This window comes from Protopterus annectens, chromosome 7.part0 (assembly GCF_019279795.1).
Source record: "Protopterus annectens isolate FY-2018-M chromosome 7.part0, PAN1.0, whole genome shotgun sequence".
Classification (NCBI taxonomy): Eukaryota; Metazoa; Chordata; order Ceratodontiformes; family Protopteridae; genus Protopterus; species Protopterus annectens.
In genome coordinates this window covers 276,286,557-276,309,289 of record NC_056739.1, presented here as the reverse complement: position 1 = coordinate 276,309,289, position 22,733 = coordinate 276,286,557, and the positions used below count along the sequence as shown (strand labels likewise).

General features: G+C 39.9%; 1 protein-coding gene across 3 annotated transcripts in view; it reads right to left on the bottom strand.

Moving 5' to 3' along the window:
* LOC122806392 (forkhead box protein P4-like) overlaps nucleotides 1-22,733 on the bottom strand; it is a 1,692,547-nt gene that overhangs the window by 251,202 nt on the left and 1,418,612 nt on the right. For all 3 annotated transcript variants that reach the window (XM_044076752.1, XM_044076754.1, XM_044076753.1), the window contains exon 12: nucleotides 15,661-15,737. In XM_044076752.1, coding sequence (XP_043932687.1) covers nucleotides 15,661-15,737 — 77 coding nt within the window. The remainder of the gene's footprint in view (nucleotides 1-15,660; nucleotides 15,738-22,733) is intronic.

The following is a 22,733-nucleotide window of genomic DNA, read 5'->3' as shown; positions in this document are numbered from 1 at the left end:
AGCCCAGTAAGAAGACAAAGGGGGGAGGAAGGATCACATAGTAAGGGTTGGTAAGAAGGCCCTGCAAAACTGCAGAGGCAAAACCAGCCCTGGATTTAGAAAACAAAGGTAGATTGTAATTCTTTGTGAAAGTATGGACAGAAGACCAAGTAGCTGTTTCTGGAATGTCCTTAGTAGGCACATCTCTCAGAAAGGCTGCAGAGGTACAGGCTGCTCTAGTAGAATGGGCCCTAATACCCTGAGGAGGAACCTTACCGTGCTGCAGGTAACAAAAGCGAATACAATGAGCAATCCATTTGGAGACAGTTTGTTTTGAAATAGTTTTACCCTGAGCCCCAGGAGCAAAACTAACCAATAACTGTTCAAATTCTTGAAAGGATTTAATCCTAAGTAAAATCTCAGCTGTCTATGTACATCAAGAGTGCAGAATCCTTTCCCCTTTATTTTGGGGATTGTTGAAAAATGTAGGCAGGTGAATAGACTGGTTAAGGGTTAAACTGGAAACTACCTTAGGCATGAAGGAGGGATTAGTTCTCAGAGAAACTCGATTGGAGTGAAAAATAATGAAAGGTTCTACTGCCTTTAAGGCTTGCAGCTCAGATACCCTTCTAGCTGAAGTAATAGCTAAAAGGAAAGCAGACTTCCAGGATTGAAACTTCAAATCTGCAGAGGCAGCTAGTTCAAAGGGAGGCAGAGTAAGTTTCTCCAGGACAAAATTAAGATCCCAAGTAGGAGTAGGAGCTCTTCTGAGAGGTCTAAGATTACTAGCTCCCCTCAGGAACTGTTTCATCAAGGGGTGAGAAAAAATGGGTTGCTCAAAAGAACAATGAGCTGAAATTGCTGAAGCATGAATTTTGATTGAAAAAAAAAAGTCCACCATTAAGCAATCCTGCTAGGTAGTCAAGAATGAGTGAAAGAGAAGGATGAAAAGAGTCTTCTCCTTTAGCTAGCATCCAAGAGCATAATCTCTTCCATTTATCTGCACAGGATTTTCTTGTGCTAGGCCTCCTGGCCTCGTGAAGAACTTCAACCACCTGTTGGGAAAGATTTAAGGTATTAGCCAGGTAGTTAAGTGCAGAGTTTGAAGATGAGGATGAAGGAACTTTCCCCCGCCCTGAACCAACAGATCATGTACCAGGAGAAGATGCCAAGGCTGAGCCTGGGAAAGACTGTGAAGGAGGGGATACCAATGCTGCCTAGGCCAATCTGGAGCTATCAGAATAGCCTTTGGCTTTTCATCCCTTATCTTTAGCAGCACTCTGGGAAGAAGAGGCAGATGAGGAAATGCATAAACTGAGAGATGTGTCCATGGGAAGGACAACGCATCCACCCTCCAAGCTTTGTTGTGAAACACCCTGGTGCAGAAGGTTGGAAGGAGATGATTGGTGTGAGAGGAGAAAAGATCCACTTGTGGGGTGCCCCAATGATATGTGATGTGATGGAAAATGTTCTTGTTCAGTTGCCACTCATGAGGATCCAGAACATTTCTGCTCAAATGATCCGCCAAGGAGTTTACCCTCCCTGGAAGATAGTGAGCTATTATATGTAAGCCCATGGATGCTGCTATGGATCATAGTCTCATGCTTTGTCTGCACAAGGGGTAAGAGTGTGTCCCCCCTTGCTTGTTGATGTATCACATGACTGTGGTATTGTCTGTCCTGATCAGCAGAGTCCCAGGGTAGAGTAGGTCCTTGAAAGCCAGCAAGGCCTGCTGCACTGCCATCAATTATTTTAAGTTTATGTGCAGATGAATCTGCTGGGTGCACCAGGTCTCCTGTATGCCCCTGCCCTCCAGAAGAGACCCCCCATGCAAAATCTGAGGCGTCTGTGGTGAGAGTCTGGCTGGCAGGCGGTGGGCGGAAAGGCAGACCCTTGTTCTGAGAACAGGCTATCGCCCACCAGAGGAACTCCATTTGTAGACAGGTAATCAGAGGAAGAATCAAATGTTGACACCAAAGGTTCTTGAGGTACCATTGAAGTTCTCTCATATGCAGCCTTGCATATGGGATCATCAAAATACATGAAGCCATGAACCCCAGTACTTGCAGGAATTGCCTTGCAGAGAGCTGGGTCATGCTTGCCAAATTCATGAAGTAAGCAGAAAGATCTTCTTGCTTCTGTTGGGGGAGGAAAACCATCTGGGTGGCTGTATTCAGATTTGCTCCCAGGAAAACAATCTTCCTTGAAGGAACCAACTTTGACTTCTTTTCATTGAGAGTGTAACCCAAAGAGGTGAGAGTGTTCTTCACAAAATCCAAATCCTTTTTTAATTGTTCTGGGGAGTTTGCTTGAATGAGACAGTTGTCCAGGTAAGAATAAATTTGAATGTTTCTCTGCCTGCAAAAAGCAATGGCTGGAGCCAGGCACTTCGTAAAAACTATGGGAGCAGTAGATAAGCTAAAGGGCAATGCAGGGAATTGAAAGTGTTGCTCCCAACCCTGAAGTGAAGGAACTGCCTGCAACTTTCCCTTATTGGGATGTGCAGATAAGCCTCCTTGAGATCCAAAGTTACCAGCCATGAATCCTTGTCCAGCATTGGTAGTAATTGTTGAAGGGTGAGCATTTTGAATTTGGGAATCACCAGAAAAGTGTTTAGAATGGACAGATCCAGAACAGGGCACCTGGTGCCCCCTTTCTTGGGTACCAGAAAAAACCTTGAATAAAAACCTAGACCTGCCTGATTTGCAGGAACTGGCTCTATGGCCCCCATAGTCAGTAGAGAAGAAATTTGAGTTTCTACTTCTGCCTTGAGAGTTTTGGGTATGTCTGGGTACCCTTGTAAAACAGGGAAAGTGGGAAATTAAAACTTGTAAGCTTGGTTTACTATACTCAAAGGGAGGCAAGGTCAGTTTTTCCAGAATGAAATTAAGATCCCAAGCAGGTTTTGGTTGTTTCCTTGGAGGTCTTAAATTCTTAGCCCCTCTGAGGAACTGTCTTAAGAGAGGGTGAGAGAATAAAGGTGGATCAGTGTTGTATTCTGCAGAAATGGCTGAGGCATGGATTTTGATGGAGGAGAATGAAAGTCCACTGCTTAGCAGTTCAGCCAAATATTGTAGTATTTGAGGTAAATTCAGTTTTCCAGGATCCTGGCCCTTTTCTCATTCCAGACACAAAAACGTTTCCATTTTGCGGAGTAAGCTTTTCTAGTTGATGGCCTTCTGGCCTCGAAAATGACATCCTGCACCTCCTTGGAGAGTAGGGCCTGTTGTGATGCTGAGGAATCTTCCATGCGGCTAGATTGAGTGTTTTTAGCTGGCTGTGAAGAGTTTTGAAGCTGGGCTGAGTCAGAAGAAGAGGCATTAGAGGCAGGGTCCGTGGTGGGGAATACGTCAGGCTCCTCAGGAGTGGGTACCAGTGTTGCCTTGGCCAGTCCGGAGCAATGAGAATCATCTTTGGTCTGTCTGCTCTGGTTTTCAATAGAACTTTAAGCAGCAGAGGAAGAGGTGGGAAGGCATAAACTGTCACTGATGTCCAACTGAAAGAGAGAGCGTCCACTCTCCAGTCCTTTGGATGGAAAATCCTTGAGCAGAATTTTGTCAATTGATGTTTTTGTGGGAGGCAAAGAGATCTATGTCTGGCCTTCCCCATTCTTGGATTATTTCTGTAAAAACTTTTGGATGCAATTTCCATTTGTGTGGATCTGTCGTATTCCTGCTTAGGTTGTCTGCCAGCGTATTTTCCTTGCCAGGCAAGTACTGTGCTTGTAGTTCCATTTGTAAGTCCATGGCCATGTTCCAAAGTGACATGGCCAGTCTGCATAGGGGGTAAGAATGTGTTCCTCCCTGTTTGTTTATGTACCACATAACTGTGGTGTTGTCCGTTCTTATCAATAGCTGACCTGGTTGTAGAAGGTCTTTGAAAGCTACAATAGCATTTATTACTGCTAGCATTTCTTTTTGATTGATGTGAAGGAGCTTTTCTTTTTGGGACCATTTGCCCTGAATGCACCGATCTGTCATGTGCGCCCCCCCAGGCGTAGTCCGAGGCATCTGTTGTGATGACTTGATTTGCTTGAGGCTTGCTGAATGGAAGACCTGTGTTTGTTTTGACATGCTTGAGCCCACCACAGAAATTCCTTTTGCAGACATGGAATTAGTGGTATTATTGTTTCCAAACTGTGGCTGTGTTGAGACCATATGTTTTTCAGGTACCATTGTAGTTTCCTCATATGCAGCTTTGCACATGGGATTAGTAAGATGCAAGATGCCATGAATCCCGAGCCTGCAGGATTTTCCTTGCAGTCAGCCTGGTGCAATTTGCTAGTGTTCTGAAGTATTGAATTAGTTGCCCCTGCTTCTCTGGCGTGAGGTAGGCCATCTGGGTGTTTGTGTCCATATTGGCACCCAGGAAAATTATCTTCCGAGAGGGTATTAGCCTTGATTTCTTTTTGTTGACTGTGTATCCCAGAGAGTTCAACAACATTATTACATAAGCCAGATGTTTCAGAAGAATGTGCTTGCTGTCCGCTTGGATCAGGCAGTCGTCCAAATAGGGGTATATTTGTATCCCTTGAAGTCTGCAGTAGGCAATTACTGATGCCAGGCATTTTGTGAATACTCTGGGCACAGTAGATAAGCCAAAGGGCAATGCAGAGAATTGATAATGGGTTGAACCTGCAAGAAATCTGAGGTACCTTCTGCAATTTTGTCTGAATGGGACATGCAGGTATGCCTCCTTGAGGTCCAATGTTACCAGCCAAGACTCCTTGCCCAGCATGGGAAGAAGTTGCTGTAGAGTGAGCATCTTGAATTTTGGTGCACAGTAGAAATGTGTTCAGGATGGATAGGTCCAAAATAGGTCTCCAATCTTTTCCCTTCCTTGGCACCAGAAATAGCCTGGAATAAAAACCTTGACCTTGTTCGTGCGTAGGTACCTCTTGAATAGCTTTCATGTTTATGAGATCTGTAATTTGCCTTTGTGCCTCTGCCCTTTGATTGTGTGGCAGGTTTGGCATGCCTCTCATTTTTGGAAGGGTGTGAAAATGGAATTTGTAGCCTCTGTTTATAATGTCCAGGATCCATTTGTCCTTTGTGACAATATGCCAATTTTTCGAAAATAATGCCAGCTTTCCTCCTAAGGGGGCTGCCATTTGAGACTTGGATGGCATGCAAAGGGGAAAGTCATTGGGTTTGCTTTCTGAAAGATTGCGAGTTATCCTCACCACCTCTTTGTGTAGGAGCTTGCCATTGTCTGCCTCTAAATGATCCTTGGGATTGTCCTCTGCCCCTCGGGCGCCTGTATCTGCCTCTTTGGGGTTTGTCCGTGGCAGGAAAGGACCAGTTTTTGGAAGGCCAATTTCTACTAAAACGTGGGGGTTGTACCTGTAGAAATTCTTTCACAGTTTGCATTGATTTAGCCTTTTCCTCCATTTTCCTTAATACCTCCTCAGCATTAGCACCAAATAGTACATCCTTTTGAAGAGGGGCGTCTAGTAATTTAGCTTGATCAGGCAAGGCTTGTTCCTTGAGCCAGGCATGCCTATGTATGACTGATCCTGTAACAGCAGCTCTACATGAGGCCTCTAGAGCATCAAAACCACATTGTAAGGTATGCTTACCCACTTGTTCTGCACTATGCATCAAATCCTGCAACTCCTTCAAGTCTGGTTGTTCAGGTTGTGACATTTTACTTTTCAATTGTGATAACAAAAACTGTTGGTATTTTAGCATATGAAACTGACAGTTTAAGGCCCTCATGGATAAGGTAGCCGAGGTATATACCTTTTTTCCCCACCTTTCTAAGGATCTGGAGTCTCTCTCGGAAGGTAATGGATTTTTAGCAATGGAGGCCTTAACTCCCTTGGGGCCCTGTGAGATGGTTTCTGGGTCAGCAGCATGGCTTTTGTATAGAAATTGGTATGAGTCAGAAACCCTGTAATACCTGTCAGGCTTAACTGGAGCTGGAGGTAGAGAGTCCGGGTTAAGGCAAGCCTCCGAGTAAACATCATCTAGGATGTCCAAGACAGGAAGTATAGCCAGAGGCCTGTGCTGAGGTAGCAAGAGAAATTCCCTGAGCCTTTTCTTGGAATCTGAATAATCTTGGCCTTCCCTGTGGAAGTGTTCCCTTAAGGTATGCAAAGTTTCCCCAAATGAGTAATCCTCTGGGGGGGATACAGAAGGGATGGATTCCTCCGCATCAGAGTCTTCAAAAGGAGAGTAAGAATGTTCCTGATCATCAGAGTGCTCTGAAATAATGGAGCCCTGATCAGAGGAGGGGGAATCTTCCTCCACTCTGGGCCTTTTGTCCGGTGGGGGCTGAGAACCTCTGATAAGAGTAATTAAATCCTCAGCCATTTTAAGCATCTGTTTCTTAGGCATGGGGCCTGGAGATGGTTGCTTTAGACTTAGTGAAAGCCTTGATGGAGAAAGAAGAGGAAGGTCTGAAGACACCTTGAGTGGAGGTGGACCTGTCCACATTCTGAGTTTCAATGCCAAGAGTGGCTTTGGTATCTGTAGTCGGGGTGTGGGCTGAGGAGCCTGCGACCTCGGGTACAGGAGACACCATCAAATCAAAGAAGTGTCGTCGGTACTCAGGGGCTGCGTAGGCGCCTCGCTGAGAACCGGACCACGTGTAGACGGTTTTGGCGTGGTGTCGGTAGAGGCCGCGGACTTCGTGTGTCAGTCGTTATCTTTGCGTTTTTTAGACAAAACCGGAGTCGGAGTATCCGACGACATAGAATAGTTAAATGCTTTCCCAAAATAATGCTGGGCGAACTCCGCCCGACGCTTAATAGTGCGTTTGTTGAATGTAGCACAAAAGCGACAGACCGAGACGTCGTGGTCTGGGCCTAAACAAGGTATACAGAGGGAATGGAAATCCTTATGCGGTATTTGCTTCCCACAAGAAATACAATTATTAACTTTGTCTGACATCGGTCTGAGGCAAGAAAAGTTTCCCCAACGGGATACTTAGCTTTTAAGAAGACTTCGGTTTCCAAATTTTCGTAATCTCAGGAGCTGGCCGACCACTGGCACTTGTGAACTGCTTCTGCTTCGGGCACCGCGCGGCAAGAAAGACTGAAGAAAATGGCGTCGGCTGGTTCCTTTATACCCCTGTTGCACTGACGTCAGGGAAGAAGCAACGACAACCGACGCCGGACCTAGACTTTGGAATTCGGCCGACCGAGGACCCGCATGACGGCAGGAGAACCCATCTGTTATGACTGCAGCTGTATGCACGATGAACATCCTGGCTAACCTTCCCTCCAAAGGAAACCCAGGGTCCGCAGAGGTAGGCACAAGAAGGTCTGAGTCACTGAGAATGCTTGCTTTGGGAAGCTGGCTTAGAACTCCCTAATTTAGCAGATGAAGACTGCTATTGTTTGGTCCTTTGAGGGGCAGAAGCCTGCCCTCTTGAAGATCTGAAATCCCTACGCCTAAAGCGGCCCTGCTTGCCAGGACCAGGGAAAGACCAATTCTTGGAAGGATCATGCCTACTAAACCAAGGAGGCTGAACCTGAAGGAAATCTTTTACAGCTTGCATAGATTTTGCCTTATCCTCCAACTTTTTCAGTACCTCCTCAGCCTTATTACCAAAAAGATTGTCCTTGTGCAAAGGAACATCCAGCAATTTAGACTTAACTGGTTCAGAATCAGGCTGCTCCCTGAGCCAAGCATGCCTTCTAATTATGGAACCAGTGGCTGCTGCTCTGCAAGAAGCCTCCAAAGTGTCAAAACTACAATGAAGTGAATGCTTATTAACTAAAGTGGTAGAATTCAGTAAGTCTTTGTTTTCCATCATGGAAGGAATATCTCCAAGTTTAGCCTTAATAGCCTCCAATGTATGCTGCTGATACTTAAGCATGTGAAAAAGACAATTCACGGATCTAATGGCAAGAGTTGCAGAAGTATAGACTTTTTTACCCCACCTGTCCAAGGCCCTAGATTCCTTATCAGTAGGCACCGGGTTTCTAGTAATAGTAGCCTTAACACCCTTGGGGCCTTGAGAAATAATTTCTGGATCAGCAGTAGGGTTTCTGAAAAGGAATTGATGAGATTCTGGAACCCTGTAATATCTGGTTTTCTGGGGGCTGGAGGAACAAAATTAAAAGTTAAACAATTTTCCATGAAAACATCATCCACAACTTCCAAAACTGGAGATATTGCCAGAGGCTTATGCTGTGGCAAATCTAAAAATTCCCTGATTTTTTCTTAGACTGTGGAAAATCCTGACATTCCCATTTAAAATGCTCCCTAAGAGTATTCAAAGTATCCCCAAAGGAAAAATCTTCTGGAGGGGAGGCAGAAGGGATAGAGTCCTCAGCATCAGAATCCTCAAAGCAGAAAAAAGTTGAGAATTTCCTTCTTCACCAGCAGACATACTGGAAATCTCAGAATCTGACACAGAAAAAACACCAGGAGATAATTCCCTAGCCCTCTTTGAAGGGGGGAGTTAATGAGAGCTCCTAATCAGAGAAAGAAGATCACCAGCCATCTTTACTTACTGGGACTGAGGTACAGGAGGGGAGGCCGATGCCTGTTTGTGAGTAGGTTTGCGGCTGGAAGGTCTACTAGCAATCCGGAGGGATTTGGGAGGCCTAGCAACTGCAGAAGTCTGAGCTAAGGTAGTCGGTCTGATTCTGGTCTCATGTCAAAAAGAAGAGGAGTCAGAAGCCGGTGCCTGCAAAGCAGCTCTGGACCCATCTGAGGCAGTGACCGGCGGAGGGTCTGAAGATGAAAAAGCAGCCTGTGGCATGGAGGACTCCGTAAACGTCTCGGCAGAGGCTTGGGGCTTTAAATCTGCAGACTGCAGGGGCTGCGTAAGCTCCTCACTGACTACCGCTGTGCTGATGACCAATTTCACCGGTGCATAGTCAGTAGATTTAACCCTAGGCCTGTCGCGGTCCTTGTCTTTGCATTTCCTAGGAAGATCCGAAGTCAGGAGACCAGAAGATGCCATACCGACGAACTTAGGCCAGACTCCGAAATGCTTATACAAAATCTTAGCTCTACGGCGTATGGTACGTGGGTTAAAGGAAGAATAGAGATCGCAGTTAGGGACGTCATGCTCAAGGCGCAAACAAGTTATGCAATAGGAATGGAAATTACAGTGCAGAATCTGCTTTCCACAGGCAAGACAGTTATTAACTTTATCTGACATTCGTTAAAGCAAGAAAAGAGGATCCCCAACAGGGTACTTATCTGAAGGCGTCTTCAACTTGGTAGTCAGAAAATGAAACAAAGGTAAACGGCCGACCGGCACTAGTGCGAATTGCATCTGCTTCGGGCAAGAAAGACTGAAGAAATGGCGTCAGCTGCCTCCCTTTATACCTGACGTACTGACATCATTTTTACAACCAGGGTCAGCCGACGTCATATACCAAGGAGTCTGGTATTCGGGCCAACTGAGGGCTACTGGGAGCCGGATAACCCATATGTGAGGACTGCAACAGTGAAACATGAAGAACATCTGTCAATCTGTTAAACTGATTTGCATGAATGAAGTGTTTAACAGCATCCAACCACTCTTCCACGGTGGTATGGTGGTTGATGACCACTGTTAGTGGTCTAGCATGACATTACAGCTTAAAGACGGTGAGGGGTGCTTAATCAACGCTAGTTAATCAGCTTACAGAGAAGTACTTAACAAGCCAGTCTTCACAGAGTTCAGAGAATGACTGCAGTGCTCCATGCACTACATATTGGTTATCATCTGGGAACTCATCATAACTGTCTTTATATTAAATGTAACAATAACTAGTTTTAAGATTTGATCTGCTCTGACTGTTTTACTTACTACATGTGGTGATACAAATGCTAACTGAAAGCAGAGATTCACAGTAAAGTTAAAGATTAACTGAATGATAAAATTATTCTGTAGGATGTTAATGAGACCATGTATTAAGTACTCTACCCAGTTACAGTTCTGAAAACTTCAGAGAAGAGAGAATCTGTGTAAATGGAAAAAATAAAAGTAAAAGTAACCTGCATGGTTAACGGAATGGATGATTTTACATGAGAAGAGGCTGGGAAGACAAGGGACAGATGGAGAAGACGTGATGGGCTATGATATGGTTGCACTGGATACTGAGTGAATTCAGGGAGATGTGGAGTGGCAGGTGGATGTGACCATATTCAAGAATGGTACAAAATGTTTTTTTCCTATAGTGAGAGAGTGGTGCACCATAGGAACTATCTACCAAAGTGGTTGTACGGCATATTACAAGTGTATCAGCAAACTTAGCAGCAGATTTATCTGGTAGAAACAGGATAATGGGAGTCCAAGAAAAGCATTTTCCTTATACTGGCTCTTCTTTTTCGTCACCTTTACAACTACATGTACATTTGCCCATTTCTCAATGTTCTTAACTTATCTATTAGATACAGAATGCTTCTCTGAGATTTCAGTATTATCAACAGCAGAGACTGATGCATATTGCTAGATATAACTAAAATCAGAATGAACAGAAGGAAAGTGCATTTAAAACACAACAATCCATTTAAGATGCAATCAAAGTTGAATACAGTGCACAAAACAAAATGTAGCTCATGCAATATAGAACAGTCTGTGAAAAGTGAAGCATCTCAGGCAGGGAAATGAGTTACACTAGGACTCTTTTTAGGACATAAACAAAATGCTGTTAACTGCACAGACTTAAATGTTGCTGTACTAATGGCAGTACACTTGGCACATCCAGTCACATCCCCTAGTGACAGGTGTACCCATTCATGTTAAAGAGAAGAATCAGTCCTTGACTGTTTGTCCCCAAAAAAGGCTACAATGCCACAACACTGCAAAGAGGAATACATGGCTAAATGTTTAAACAAGTACTTTGAAGCAGTGTTTATTACAAAAAAAAGAGAGGATGCTCTGGTATTGCACAACAGAAAACATACACAAAAGCAAACAGGATACATAACAGGACTTACTGGAACTAAGAAGAGTTGAAAAAATACTAATGTAAATGTCAACAAATTAATGAAGCCTGAGGGAATGCATCCAAAACCAACACAGAAGAAATTGGTAAGAAGCCATCTGTTCCCCACCTGTTCATTTGACTGTACATGTACGTAATTGTGTGGTAGTCTGTAAGGACCAGGAAGGTCACACATTAACTCTCAAGAAAGTCTTCATGCTCAGTCACTCAAACAAAACATAAACAGCATCATTTAAACATATACACACACACACACACACATATATATATATATATATATATATATATATATATATATATGAACTTACCTGCAAACATATAAATAAATATATACGTGTGGGTGTGTGTGTGGAAAAGGGCCATCCAAATTAGAAAATTATTCTTCATATAACTATATACATACAAATATGTATGTCTATCTCTCTCTCTCTCTCTCTATATATATATATATATATATATATATATATATATATATTCACAATGCCAAATTTCCGAAAGATCGAATTTCATATGGCCGAGAGCATATGACTGAACTTTCGGAATCTCGACATTGTGAACAGAGATCTGCATACAGCGTGGAATGGTAGAGTTCCCTTTTCCTCACTGTAGTGTGATCTCGGAGTTGGAATATTTAAGTAGCGGGGGTGTGGGGGGGTACGGGGGGGGGGGGCTTGCCCTCCAACAATAATGGTGAGAAAGCTTGATCTTTGTGTTTTTGGATTTAATTTTACAATGTCGAGGTCCCGAAAGTTCAGTCATATAGTCTCGGCCATATGAAATTCAAACTTTCGGAATTTTGGCATTGTAAAGTGAATCCATATTCAGATACACACACACACACACACACACACACACACACACACACAGACATATATATATATATATATATATATATATATATATATATATATATATATATATATATATATATAATACAGAATATACAGAGAAAGAGGTTGGCGAAGAAGAAGTGAGATTGTCAAAGAGATGAAGAAAGTAGACAAGAGTATAAGGAGATGAGGTGCATGGCAAAGAGAGAGGTGGCGAAGGCTAAGGATGAGTTGTATAAAAGGTTGGACACTAAGGAGGGAGAAAAGGACTTGTACCGATTGGCTAGAGAGAGGGACCGAGCTACTAAAGATGTCCAGCAGATAAGGGTGATCAAGGATAATGAGGGAAACGTACTCACAAGCAAGGAGTGTGTGTTGAGCAGATGGAAAGAGTACTTTGAGGGGTTGATGAATGAAGAGAATGAGAGGGAGCGAAGTTTGGATTATGTGCAGATAGTGAATCATGAAGTGCAGTGGATTAGCAAGGAGGAAGTGAGGATAGCTATGAAGAGGATGAAGAACAGAAAGGCTGTTGGTCCAGATGACATACCTGTGGAAGCATGGAGGTGTTTAGGTGAAACGGCAGTGGAGTTTTTAACTAGATTGTTTAATGAAATCTTGGAAATTGAGAGGATGCCTGAGGAATGGAGAAAAAGTGTTTTGGTACCGATTTTTAAGAATAAGGGTGATGTGCAGAGCTGTAGTAACTACAGACAGATTAAACTGATCAGTCACAGCATGAAGTTATGGGAAAGAGTAGTGGAAGCTAGGTTAAGAAGGGAGGTGATGATTAGTGATCAGCAGTATGGTTTCATGCCAGGAATGTTTGCTCTGAGAGTCTTGATGGAGAAGTACAGAGAAGATCAGAAGGAGTTGCATTGAGTCTTTGTGGATTTAGAGAAAGCATATGACAGGGTGCCTAGAGAGGAGTTGTGGTATTATATGAGGAAGTCGGGAGTGTCAGAGAAGTATGTAAGAGTGGTACAGGATATGTACGAGGGTAGTGTGACAGCGGTGAGGTCTACGGTGGGAGTGACGGATGCGTTTAAGGTGGAGGTGGGATTACATCAAGGATTAGCTCTGAGCCCTTTCTTATTTGCAATGGTGATGGATAGGTTGACAGACGAGATCAGACAGGAGTCCCTGTAGACTATGATGTTTGCAGATGACATTGTGATCTGTAGTGATATTAGGGAACAGGTGCAGGAGACCCTGGAGAGGTGCTCTAGAGAGAAGAGGAATGAAGGTCAGCAGGACTAAGACAGAATATATGTGTATGAATGAGAGGGAGGATAGAGGAATGGTGAGGATGCAGGGAGTAGAGCTGGTGAAGGTGAATGAGTTTAAGTACTTGGGATCAACAGTTCAGAGTAATGGTGAGTGTGGAAGCGAGGTGAAGAAGAGAGTACAGGCAGGATGGAGAAGAGTGTCAGGAGTGATTTGTAACAGATGAGTACCAGTAAGAGTGAAAGGGAAGGTCTACAAGAGGGTAGTTAGACCAGCTATGTTACATGGGTTGGAGACAGTGGCATTGACAAAAAGGCCGGAGTCAGAGTTTGACGTGGCAGAGTTGAAGATGTTAAGATTTGCACTGGGTGTGACGAAGATGGACAGGATTAGGAATAAGTATATTAGAGGGTCAGCCCAGGTTGGAATGTTTGGAGACAAAGCAGAGAGGCAAGATTACATTGGTTTGGACATGTGTTGAGGAGGGATGCAGAGTATATTGGGAAAAAGATGCTAAGGATGAAGCTGCCAGGTAACAGGAAAAGAGGAAGGTCTAAGACAAGGTTTATGGATGTGGTGAGAGAGGACATGCAGGTGGTTGGTGTGACAGAGCAAGATGCAGAGGACAGGAAGAAATGGAAACAGTTGTTCTGCTGTGGTGACCCCTAATGGGAGCAGCCGAAAGAAGAAGACATATATATATATATATATATATATATATATATATACATACATACAGGCTCCTGTCAGAAAATTGAAATGTCAAAACATCAGCTCGATCATGCATTACATTGATACAAATATACAAAAAATTAAATTTTAGAAGATGGGGTTGCACACCCTCAAACCACCTCCCAATTATTTATACTACCTCCAAGATCTCGCTACAGTGGGGAAAGGGCCAATGCACCAGATCCCTGCTTATCCATGCTGATCCTCAATCACACAACATACATTTTTTGTGTATTTCTTTAACGTTACTGTGCTTTCTTTCTGTTTCAGTGTAATGGAGATTTGAGCATACTGGCTTGATGTTAAGCAGTTTGATATTTTGAAATTTTGATCTTCTGACAGGGAACCTTGTGTATGTGTGTGTATACATATATATATATATATATATATATATATATATATATATATATATATATATATATATATATACACACACACACACATATATATATATACACACACATACATACATATATATATATATATATATATATATGTGTGTGTGTGTGTGTGTGTGTGTGTGTGTGTGTGTATAAACACCCACACATATACTATAAGAAAGTCCACTGTGTAAATACCTTAAACCATTGGTAGAGGAGGTCCACATGATATATATTTATGTATACGAACCCTTAAGAATCAGCCAGTGTTTCACCTGTATGGCTTCTGAATGCCTGTCATGTTTTTCCTTTCAAGTCTTTATGGGTACATTCATGGCAATAAAGCCAAACTCCATTAGCTGTAATTGTGCCATGTTTTGGCCTTTTTCTGAGCTTATCAGTACAACATAAATAGTGTTGGCATACTTTGGATACATACACAGATTAAAAACAAGTCTGATGTCCATAAACATTACTGTGTTTGCAAAATAACCAAAACACTGACATTAATTAAATAATACTGAAAGTGTCCATTCTAAATGATGTTTTTCTGTTTGAAAGAATGTGAATTAGTGGAATGGTATGCTTTCTTGAAAGTTTTTCTCAGTTATGGAAAAATGTCTTGACAAAGTAGCCTTATAACACTGAATGGTGAAACCTGAAACATTCAACCAAGTTTATTAAGTAAAACAAAAAAGTCTTGCAAACCTATACATTTTTAGTCAGATATCAGCAGTAGTGGTTTGTTTTAAGTTTGATAACATGTCTGAGGGCAGGTACAATTACACCTCCTCAAAAAGTAAATCACAGTTAAGTACACTGGGTATGCACTTTGTGCCAGTGCAACAAAAAGGAAACAGACTAACACTTATTAATTTACCAGTACTAGACATAATTTTGCAAACTCATTAAACCTAGTAGTAATTTACATTATTTTTAAGATCATCCTACTGATGATACATTAATAATTGCAAAGTCATACTACATAAAAGCAAAATTTCATCTTAAATCATACATGATGACCACACAACAGCATTGATACTTGGATTTTTCTTTAGTGCAGCTAGACAGAAATCAACCATTGTTCATATACTATTTATCTACACCACCATAATTTTCATATTTCTCTAAACATCTCAACAATCAAGCAACACAGAACTGTTTGACCTCATATGAAAGCTCACAGATGGATGAGTAAAATGCTACTGGCAGTATAGTATGTAGCTTGAATGGCTATAGAGGTATTGTAACTTGTTATAATTATATTTACTGCTTGTTTTGGTTTGCAAAACCCTGTTTACTACCTAGATTGTTAAGAATACTACCACTGTATTATTTTTTGTGCTGTGTACACTTGTTTTGTAGCATTTATGGTCGTAGAGATATGAACATTTGATTGCAATATCAAAAGACTCCAGAATGCAACCACTGGAAATGACATTATAAACTTGTACCACTACCTTGGAAGGAATGAGTTAAAACTTCTAAGTCTTTAGTTGTTGAAAAGCACCTTAATGTGCCATTTTGAAAATGTGATTCGTATTCATTCTGTTTTTCATTAGATATGCCAAAGCTATTTTGAAAATTTCTGCATAAAATTTAAAGAACAACTTACCTGTCGGATGAGAGAGGCATATGTGAAAGGCGGCCGAACATCTGCATTTTTGTAAAATTCATGATTTTGTGCAAGTTCTGTAGTGACATACATAAAATGAAAGAGTTACAACCCTGACAAAAAATATGTTTTTTCATAGACTATAACATGGAATTTGACTATAATTCACAATAGCTGCTTAATCAAAGTGAATGATGTGGTAAAATCTGATGCAATGGCATGTTTTTCTTGTAATAAACATTTGGCATGTTTTTCTTGTAATAAACACTTTTTTGAACAGATAAACTCATTCAGGACACTAGAGTTACTTCTCTTGAGTTATTTCTGTTAAGCTTCTCAAAAACTGGCACAACTTATTTTATTTCTCCATGATAATAGTCAGCCAACAGCGAGTGACAGAAAGTCAATGACGTCTGATTTATGAAGAACTACCATAATGCTTTCATTCACCAAGCTTAGCTGAATGATACACACTTTAAATGTATTACAAATCCATGCTTCCGGTAACAGCACTGACAATATTTTCTGCATTTCTTGTAAGCTTCAAACTAAACTATACACATACACAGACAGATACAAAATATCACAAACCCTGGTGCCGATGAATCTGAATGCAAGATGATACACATGTAAAATGATAAAAAATGAATAAAACAGCACCAAATTGTTACAACTTAATATCTTTATTCCAATGACCACCAGTTAATTGCTTATTTGTGTGAGTATATATATATATATATATATATATATATATATATATACACACACATTTTATACATGTATGTATATATATATATATATATGTATGTATATATATATATATATATATATATATATATATATATATATATATATATATATACACACACACACACACATATATATATATATATATATACACACACACACACACACATACACACAATGTACATACATATACATATATAAATATACACACACAAACACACACACACACTTTAGCAGAATGGTTTGTTGATATGTGTTTTTTATTGAACAGTAAGAAAACTAACACGGCTGATAGAAACTACTGGCTTTTTCAATATGAAATGTCAGTACATCAGCGATCTGAAAATATGCCCTTCCCTCCACTGTAATGCAACCTTGGAGTTGGTGTACTTAATTAGCAGTGAGTGCTGAGGTACATGGGGCTAGACCCCTGCAAAGAATGTGATTTTGTTACATTTTTTATTTTGGATTCATGGATCAAACATTTGGGTTTGATCATTAGATGATCAATGTTTGGTGCTTTCAATGCAAGGTTATGCTTAAAAATAGAAGAAAAACACACCCACTACGGCAAGACTCATTTAAACCATGAATTCAACATGTCAAGTTATAAATAAGCAATACATTTCTCAAGTTGCCAAAAAAGAATGCTCTTATGAGATACTATTGTCAAGTTTTACAAAAAAAGTAATTTCAGGTTTCCGCTTCTGAGTTTTTCAAATTTTCCAATTTTAGTTCATATCCAACTGCAACTGACATAGTCTGAATGCTAATCTCAAATGCCAGTAGTTTATCCAAAGACTTTTAGTGAAAAACTGCTAAAGTAAGTGCCTGTCATTCCATTTGTCATAAAAGTAGTTGTAATCAATTAATAAAGACAATTCCACTTTCATCTTCCTTCTATTTCCTTTTTCTTACCCCCTTTAACATCTAACCTTACTTCTACAGCGATCCATACAGGCTTTATCCTCCTGTTAATCCTTCATTTTCTCTCTTCCAATGTTCTCAATCATTAGCACCACCATCACTCCCCCATGAAGATTTTCCACAGCTCCATAGTCCACACTGCCTTTTCCCAGACATCAAGAGCTTATGTTTCACTTTCCTGCCCATCTCCACACAGTACACTATTGCATGTTCTCACACATCTTAGGATCTTTGTTTAGATGCTTCTGTGCTTACTGTCCACCATGAATCACACCACTGTGTGATCAGTGCTGGCTAGTGGTTCCCTTAACTTTATCTCTTGGGTACATCTTCCTTTACACAACACAAAGTTCAGCAGTTTACAACTATACAGTTACTTAATTTGCCATAGACACAAATCACGCCTTGCCTTTTTATATTTCTGCATCTTTTTACCTCTGTGTCCCACTCATTACAGAAAGCTTCAATTCATCCCTGCAAGACTAAAATCCCTAAGCATAGTATTCTCTTAGGCTCCCTCCACTCTTTCATGTGCTTGTCCTCCAGTAACACTGCCTTTATCTCTTCTCTCACACACAGACCAACACTTACTCTATAATTTACATTACTCTGTCCTTTCTAAAAAGTAACCATATTTCAGTCCTTTTTCAACTGTGCACATGATGCTTACTTTTTGTTCCTGTTATTACCTTCCTTACCAGACTACTGCAATTACTGTCTAGCACCCAATGCACTTCTGACCCTTTTACCTGTTCATCTCTCTTCCTTTGTAGTCTTTACTATCCCATTTAAGTTCTCTGCCCTCCCTACACTTACTGTTACACACTCTAACCACCAAGTCACTTCAAAGAAAACATCTGCTTAACTCAGACATCAAAGGCAGTGTCTCTTGTACACAGAGGCACTGCTTAGCTTTCCTACAAGCCAGTTACCTTTAGGCATCTCCTCAGACCTTCACTACCTATCCCCTCCTACTTTGCTACAAACCACTTACTTTTAGTTAACTACCCAGGTCTGCACTACCAAAGTCCTCCTTTCTTACTCTGCTCAGTGCCTCCCCCTCATCCAGATGCTACTTACTGCTCTACAATTTCTTGCTTTACTGTTCTTTGTCATCAGTAGCATCTCTGAAAAGACTGCCAGTCATCCACCTTGCAAGAAAAACCCTGAGGAGCTCTAGAGTTCTCTTAAGTGCCAAATCAATTGCTAGTTTTCAAAGATCATGTCCCCCAATGGATATTGCAGCACATCTACTGGGATTCCTAACAGTTTGGTCACTACTTTACCCAACTTATCTAGCACCGCTCCTTCCAGTTTCGTCTTCTCTATCATAATGTCCCTGACTAGAAGCCATCTGGCATTTTGTAAAGTAATACTGTGATTTCTTTTAGACAAAAATACGTCACTACATGCATATATATATATATATATATATATATATATATATATATTTTTTTTTTTTTTTTTTTAATTAAAAACACCTACAGAATATCTATACTAGAGGAAAAAAATCATAAAACCATAATTAAATACTCTACATATCATATACTTCTACATTTAAAAATAACAGAGTAGAAAAATATTACATTTCTAGGCAAAGAGGTGATGTTAATTCTGGCCAAAAAGACTGATTTGCAGTTTGGAAGACCGCATGGCTACTTACCTAGTTATTTAAATGCACAGACTCTTACAAGGCAGATTCTAATTAGGATATTGAAAGATTCAAGTGAAAGTAACCGCTTTTAGAGACATCTACAAAAAGGCATTTAGACTGATTGGTACTTTACTTCAACTGCTGCCCTACTAACTATAAAAGTAGATCTTAAATCTTACAGAGTTTTTTTTTTAACACAATGTGCATTACCACCTCTTTTGTTTTTTGCTGAGTGTTGTGTGTCTGAAACTGAATTTGGTAAATTATGGGGCATTAAAACATTACAGATTAAAGCCTATTAACCAAACAGGAATCATGCTTTCTGCTTTCCAGAAGTTTCCACGGTTATGATATTTTCACTGTCAAATAATAACCAATATTTGAATAATTAAATGAGGTCTACATGGTGGGTAATCCCAATAATCAAAAAGTTGGCAGAAAACTATGACAAATCCTACAGCAATCAAATGCTTTGAAAAATCTTACTCATGAAATAAGTAACGATAATGTGTAGCAACAACCAGGCACCCCACGATGTGGGTAATGGAATATTCCCTATGCTCTACGTGACTAAGTCACATGGATAATACTTCTCATGAAAACACAATTGGAGGCATGGGTAATAAGTTAATAACAGACCCAGCTGTGCCTTAGTTATTCCAGAGGCACATTAAGTACTTGACTGAATAATGACAAAATACATTACTGGTCAAATACAGAGTTACAGGTGGCTATGCCCAGTTTTGCTATTTCAAAGGAAACAAAGTTAAATAAATGTAGCTACAAGCAGAAGAATGGCATAATTATTCTGTCTGCTGCTTGCTCATATATTCTGGTCACTAGTGGTTTGAGTGGAGTACTTAAGACAAGGAATAAATGCTCCTATTTAAAGAAAGAACAATTACAATTAAACGTAAAATGCATTCCCTGCAGGAAATTCTCTGCCTTTGACATACATACATCCTGAAGATGAAAAGTAATCACTAGACTATAAGAAAGACTGCTACAAGAAGTAAAACAGTGTACAGTAACAAAGTCAGTTTCGAGTATGTATTAAAACAACTGAAGCAGCATTTCTTTGCGCAGACAAATGTAAGAGGAAATCTGAAAAATCTGGCAAGCTTACAAGGGCAACTAGGTGTATGTAACTGGGGAATGAAGTTTTTTAACTTATGGACTAAGTTGCTTACTATCAGCTTTCAAAACAAAGAGGAAAAGATGGATTGACAGAAAGTTGGTAAAGATGAGGCATGTGCTACATGTGGAAATAAGGAAGCATGTAAAAACTACTGGTTAAGAAAAATGTATGATGACTGCAAATGCCAGAATATTTAGGTTTGTATTTCTGGCAGTGATTTTTCAATTATCAGAGTGAATGATAGGCAAAAGGGATGATTATGCTGCACTGAAACAGGCATTATCAATCAAAAACCTTAATAGTGTGTTTGGTTTCTGAGAAATTAATGCTTCAAAGGCCCATAGTAGGACGGAAAAAGAGGAAAAAAATTAAATGCCAGTGTACCACAGTGTTAAAGAGATGCTACAAAATTAAGGGTCAAAAAGAAGGACAAATGGTAGTACAAGCATATTGGGAACCAGAAAAGAGTAGGGAAGCACGTAAGGGAGAAGAACCAATAATCTTGGCATGCATTGCTCAAAGTTTTGATAATGTTCAGTGTAGTCAGCAGCTTAAGAACTGTTTTGTTTGCTAGTCCCTCTTTTTCTGTACAGGGGTATGTAAACCATCAGGATTACTTCCCATCTTCCAGTTAATACTAGACTATTTCTTGGTTTTCCAAAGAGATAACCACCTCTCACCATGGGTGGTGATGCACTTGCTATTTAATAAATACTCCCAAATAAAACTTACTAATAAGAAAACCTTGAGATTGCAAGGAGATCTAGCTGAACAACTGACAGATGGCCATAGAAGATGAACAACACAGTCCATCTATGTTTCACACCTACCAATAACATTTACTTAAAAAATATAGTACATGAAAATAAAAGCCTATGTCACAAAAAATCTGTACGTAAGTGATACTAACTTGAAAATGGACTGGTAAAAACCTTCAGCATAAACAATTTATCATTGACTTGTAAGACCTCTGTTAGCTTGAAATAAAACAAAGAAATGCACTGCTTGGTTAGGTAATCTGTAGCACCCCTCACAGAAGTGTTATTTTGTTTAATATACTATTAGAAATTTTATCAAATGTCTAAACAAATAAGATAAACAGGTACAGAAAGACATGCATTCGTGCTTTGTAATTCATTTGCATCTACAGTGCTGGAAAGTCTGTAAGCAACAAAACCTTCCATGGTATTACTGCTTACCCATGGTGATAACATGCTAGCGAGCTGCTGTTGGCTCCTCTGAGATCCTTGATCAAAGTTTACAAGGACATTCTTTTGTAGTCTCCTTGTACCTGTATTACTGACTACTGTAATCTGGTTTGAATATAAGGGCTTTACGTCACCTCACTCATAATCTGCAGATATGCCCTGATAGATAGTGATGTCCTTTATGGTCTCAAAGGTATTCGCTAATACCTTCAGCAACTAGGTTAATTTACATAATTTCCAAATAGCTTTAACAGCTCCATATGCAGGAAATATACCTGCTCCAGTGATTACACCATTACCTAGATCCATAGTCCTGACAGTCTTAAAGTCTATGTTCTGACATAAGTGCGATATATTTAAAACCTGCACATTATTCTGAAAATCAGTGTCTTTAAATTCTGTGGTTTCTAAATGATTAATTTGCAATTCTTTTACACTGCTGTTCCAGAAATGGCATGGAGAAAATGCCATATACATCCTCAACCTCTCTGAGTCTTCAGTTAAGTTAGACAGAGTACAAACTGTTAACCCTGCCTATTTTTCTTCCCTGTATCTGTATGCTGTAATGGCAAAATTACACTATCTATTGATATTGTTTCTTACCTTATGAACCGATGTCTTATTATTGTACCATGATGTAGCAAATGAAACCTTTTCCTGTGCTCCACAAATTTAAATCCACCAACACTATTGTTTAGTCCATTTTCTTTTTTATTATATAGCCTATCAAGCACGATGGCTATTTTCTGAAGACTAAATGAAATCGGCAGTAGAGGGACACCTTTATAACTGGTTTTGAAGCATAATTACCATATACTGTATTAACTTCTGTCTGTAAATTTTCAGCTAGATTTGTTAATTCTATTTATCTTTTTAATTTCTATGTGCTGTAACAGATGTTTGCCTCCTAAACCTGTGTCTTAAATATAATGTAAATATTTATAACCTATAATAGTTTACTAAAACCTGTGCTATCTGTATTTCAGATCTATACCTTTGCATCCTGTCAGTGTCCTTTTAACTTTCTGACTAATGTACAATAATTATGTAAAATGCACTGTAATCTGTAAATTAATTAACAAATTAAGCCTGCCGTTATACCTTGAGTATATCGAATAACTACCTATTCTTTAGATAACTTATTTTAATAAGACCGTTACAAATAATTCTGTTACTTTACCCTTAAACTAATGACTGAATCATGTGAAGCATAATATAATTGCATGTTGTAACTGAGTACGAATGTTACATTCTGAAATCTGACTAAAATATACTATTCTTGAACTAATAACCAAGTATGAATGTCATATTCTGAAACTTGACTGACATTTACATATTTATTATTAATTTATTTATTTTACATTGGTTGACCTAGTTTGTCTGGCTGAGTCGACAGCCT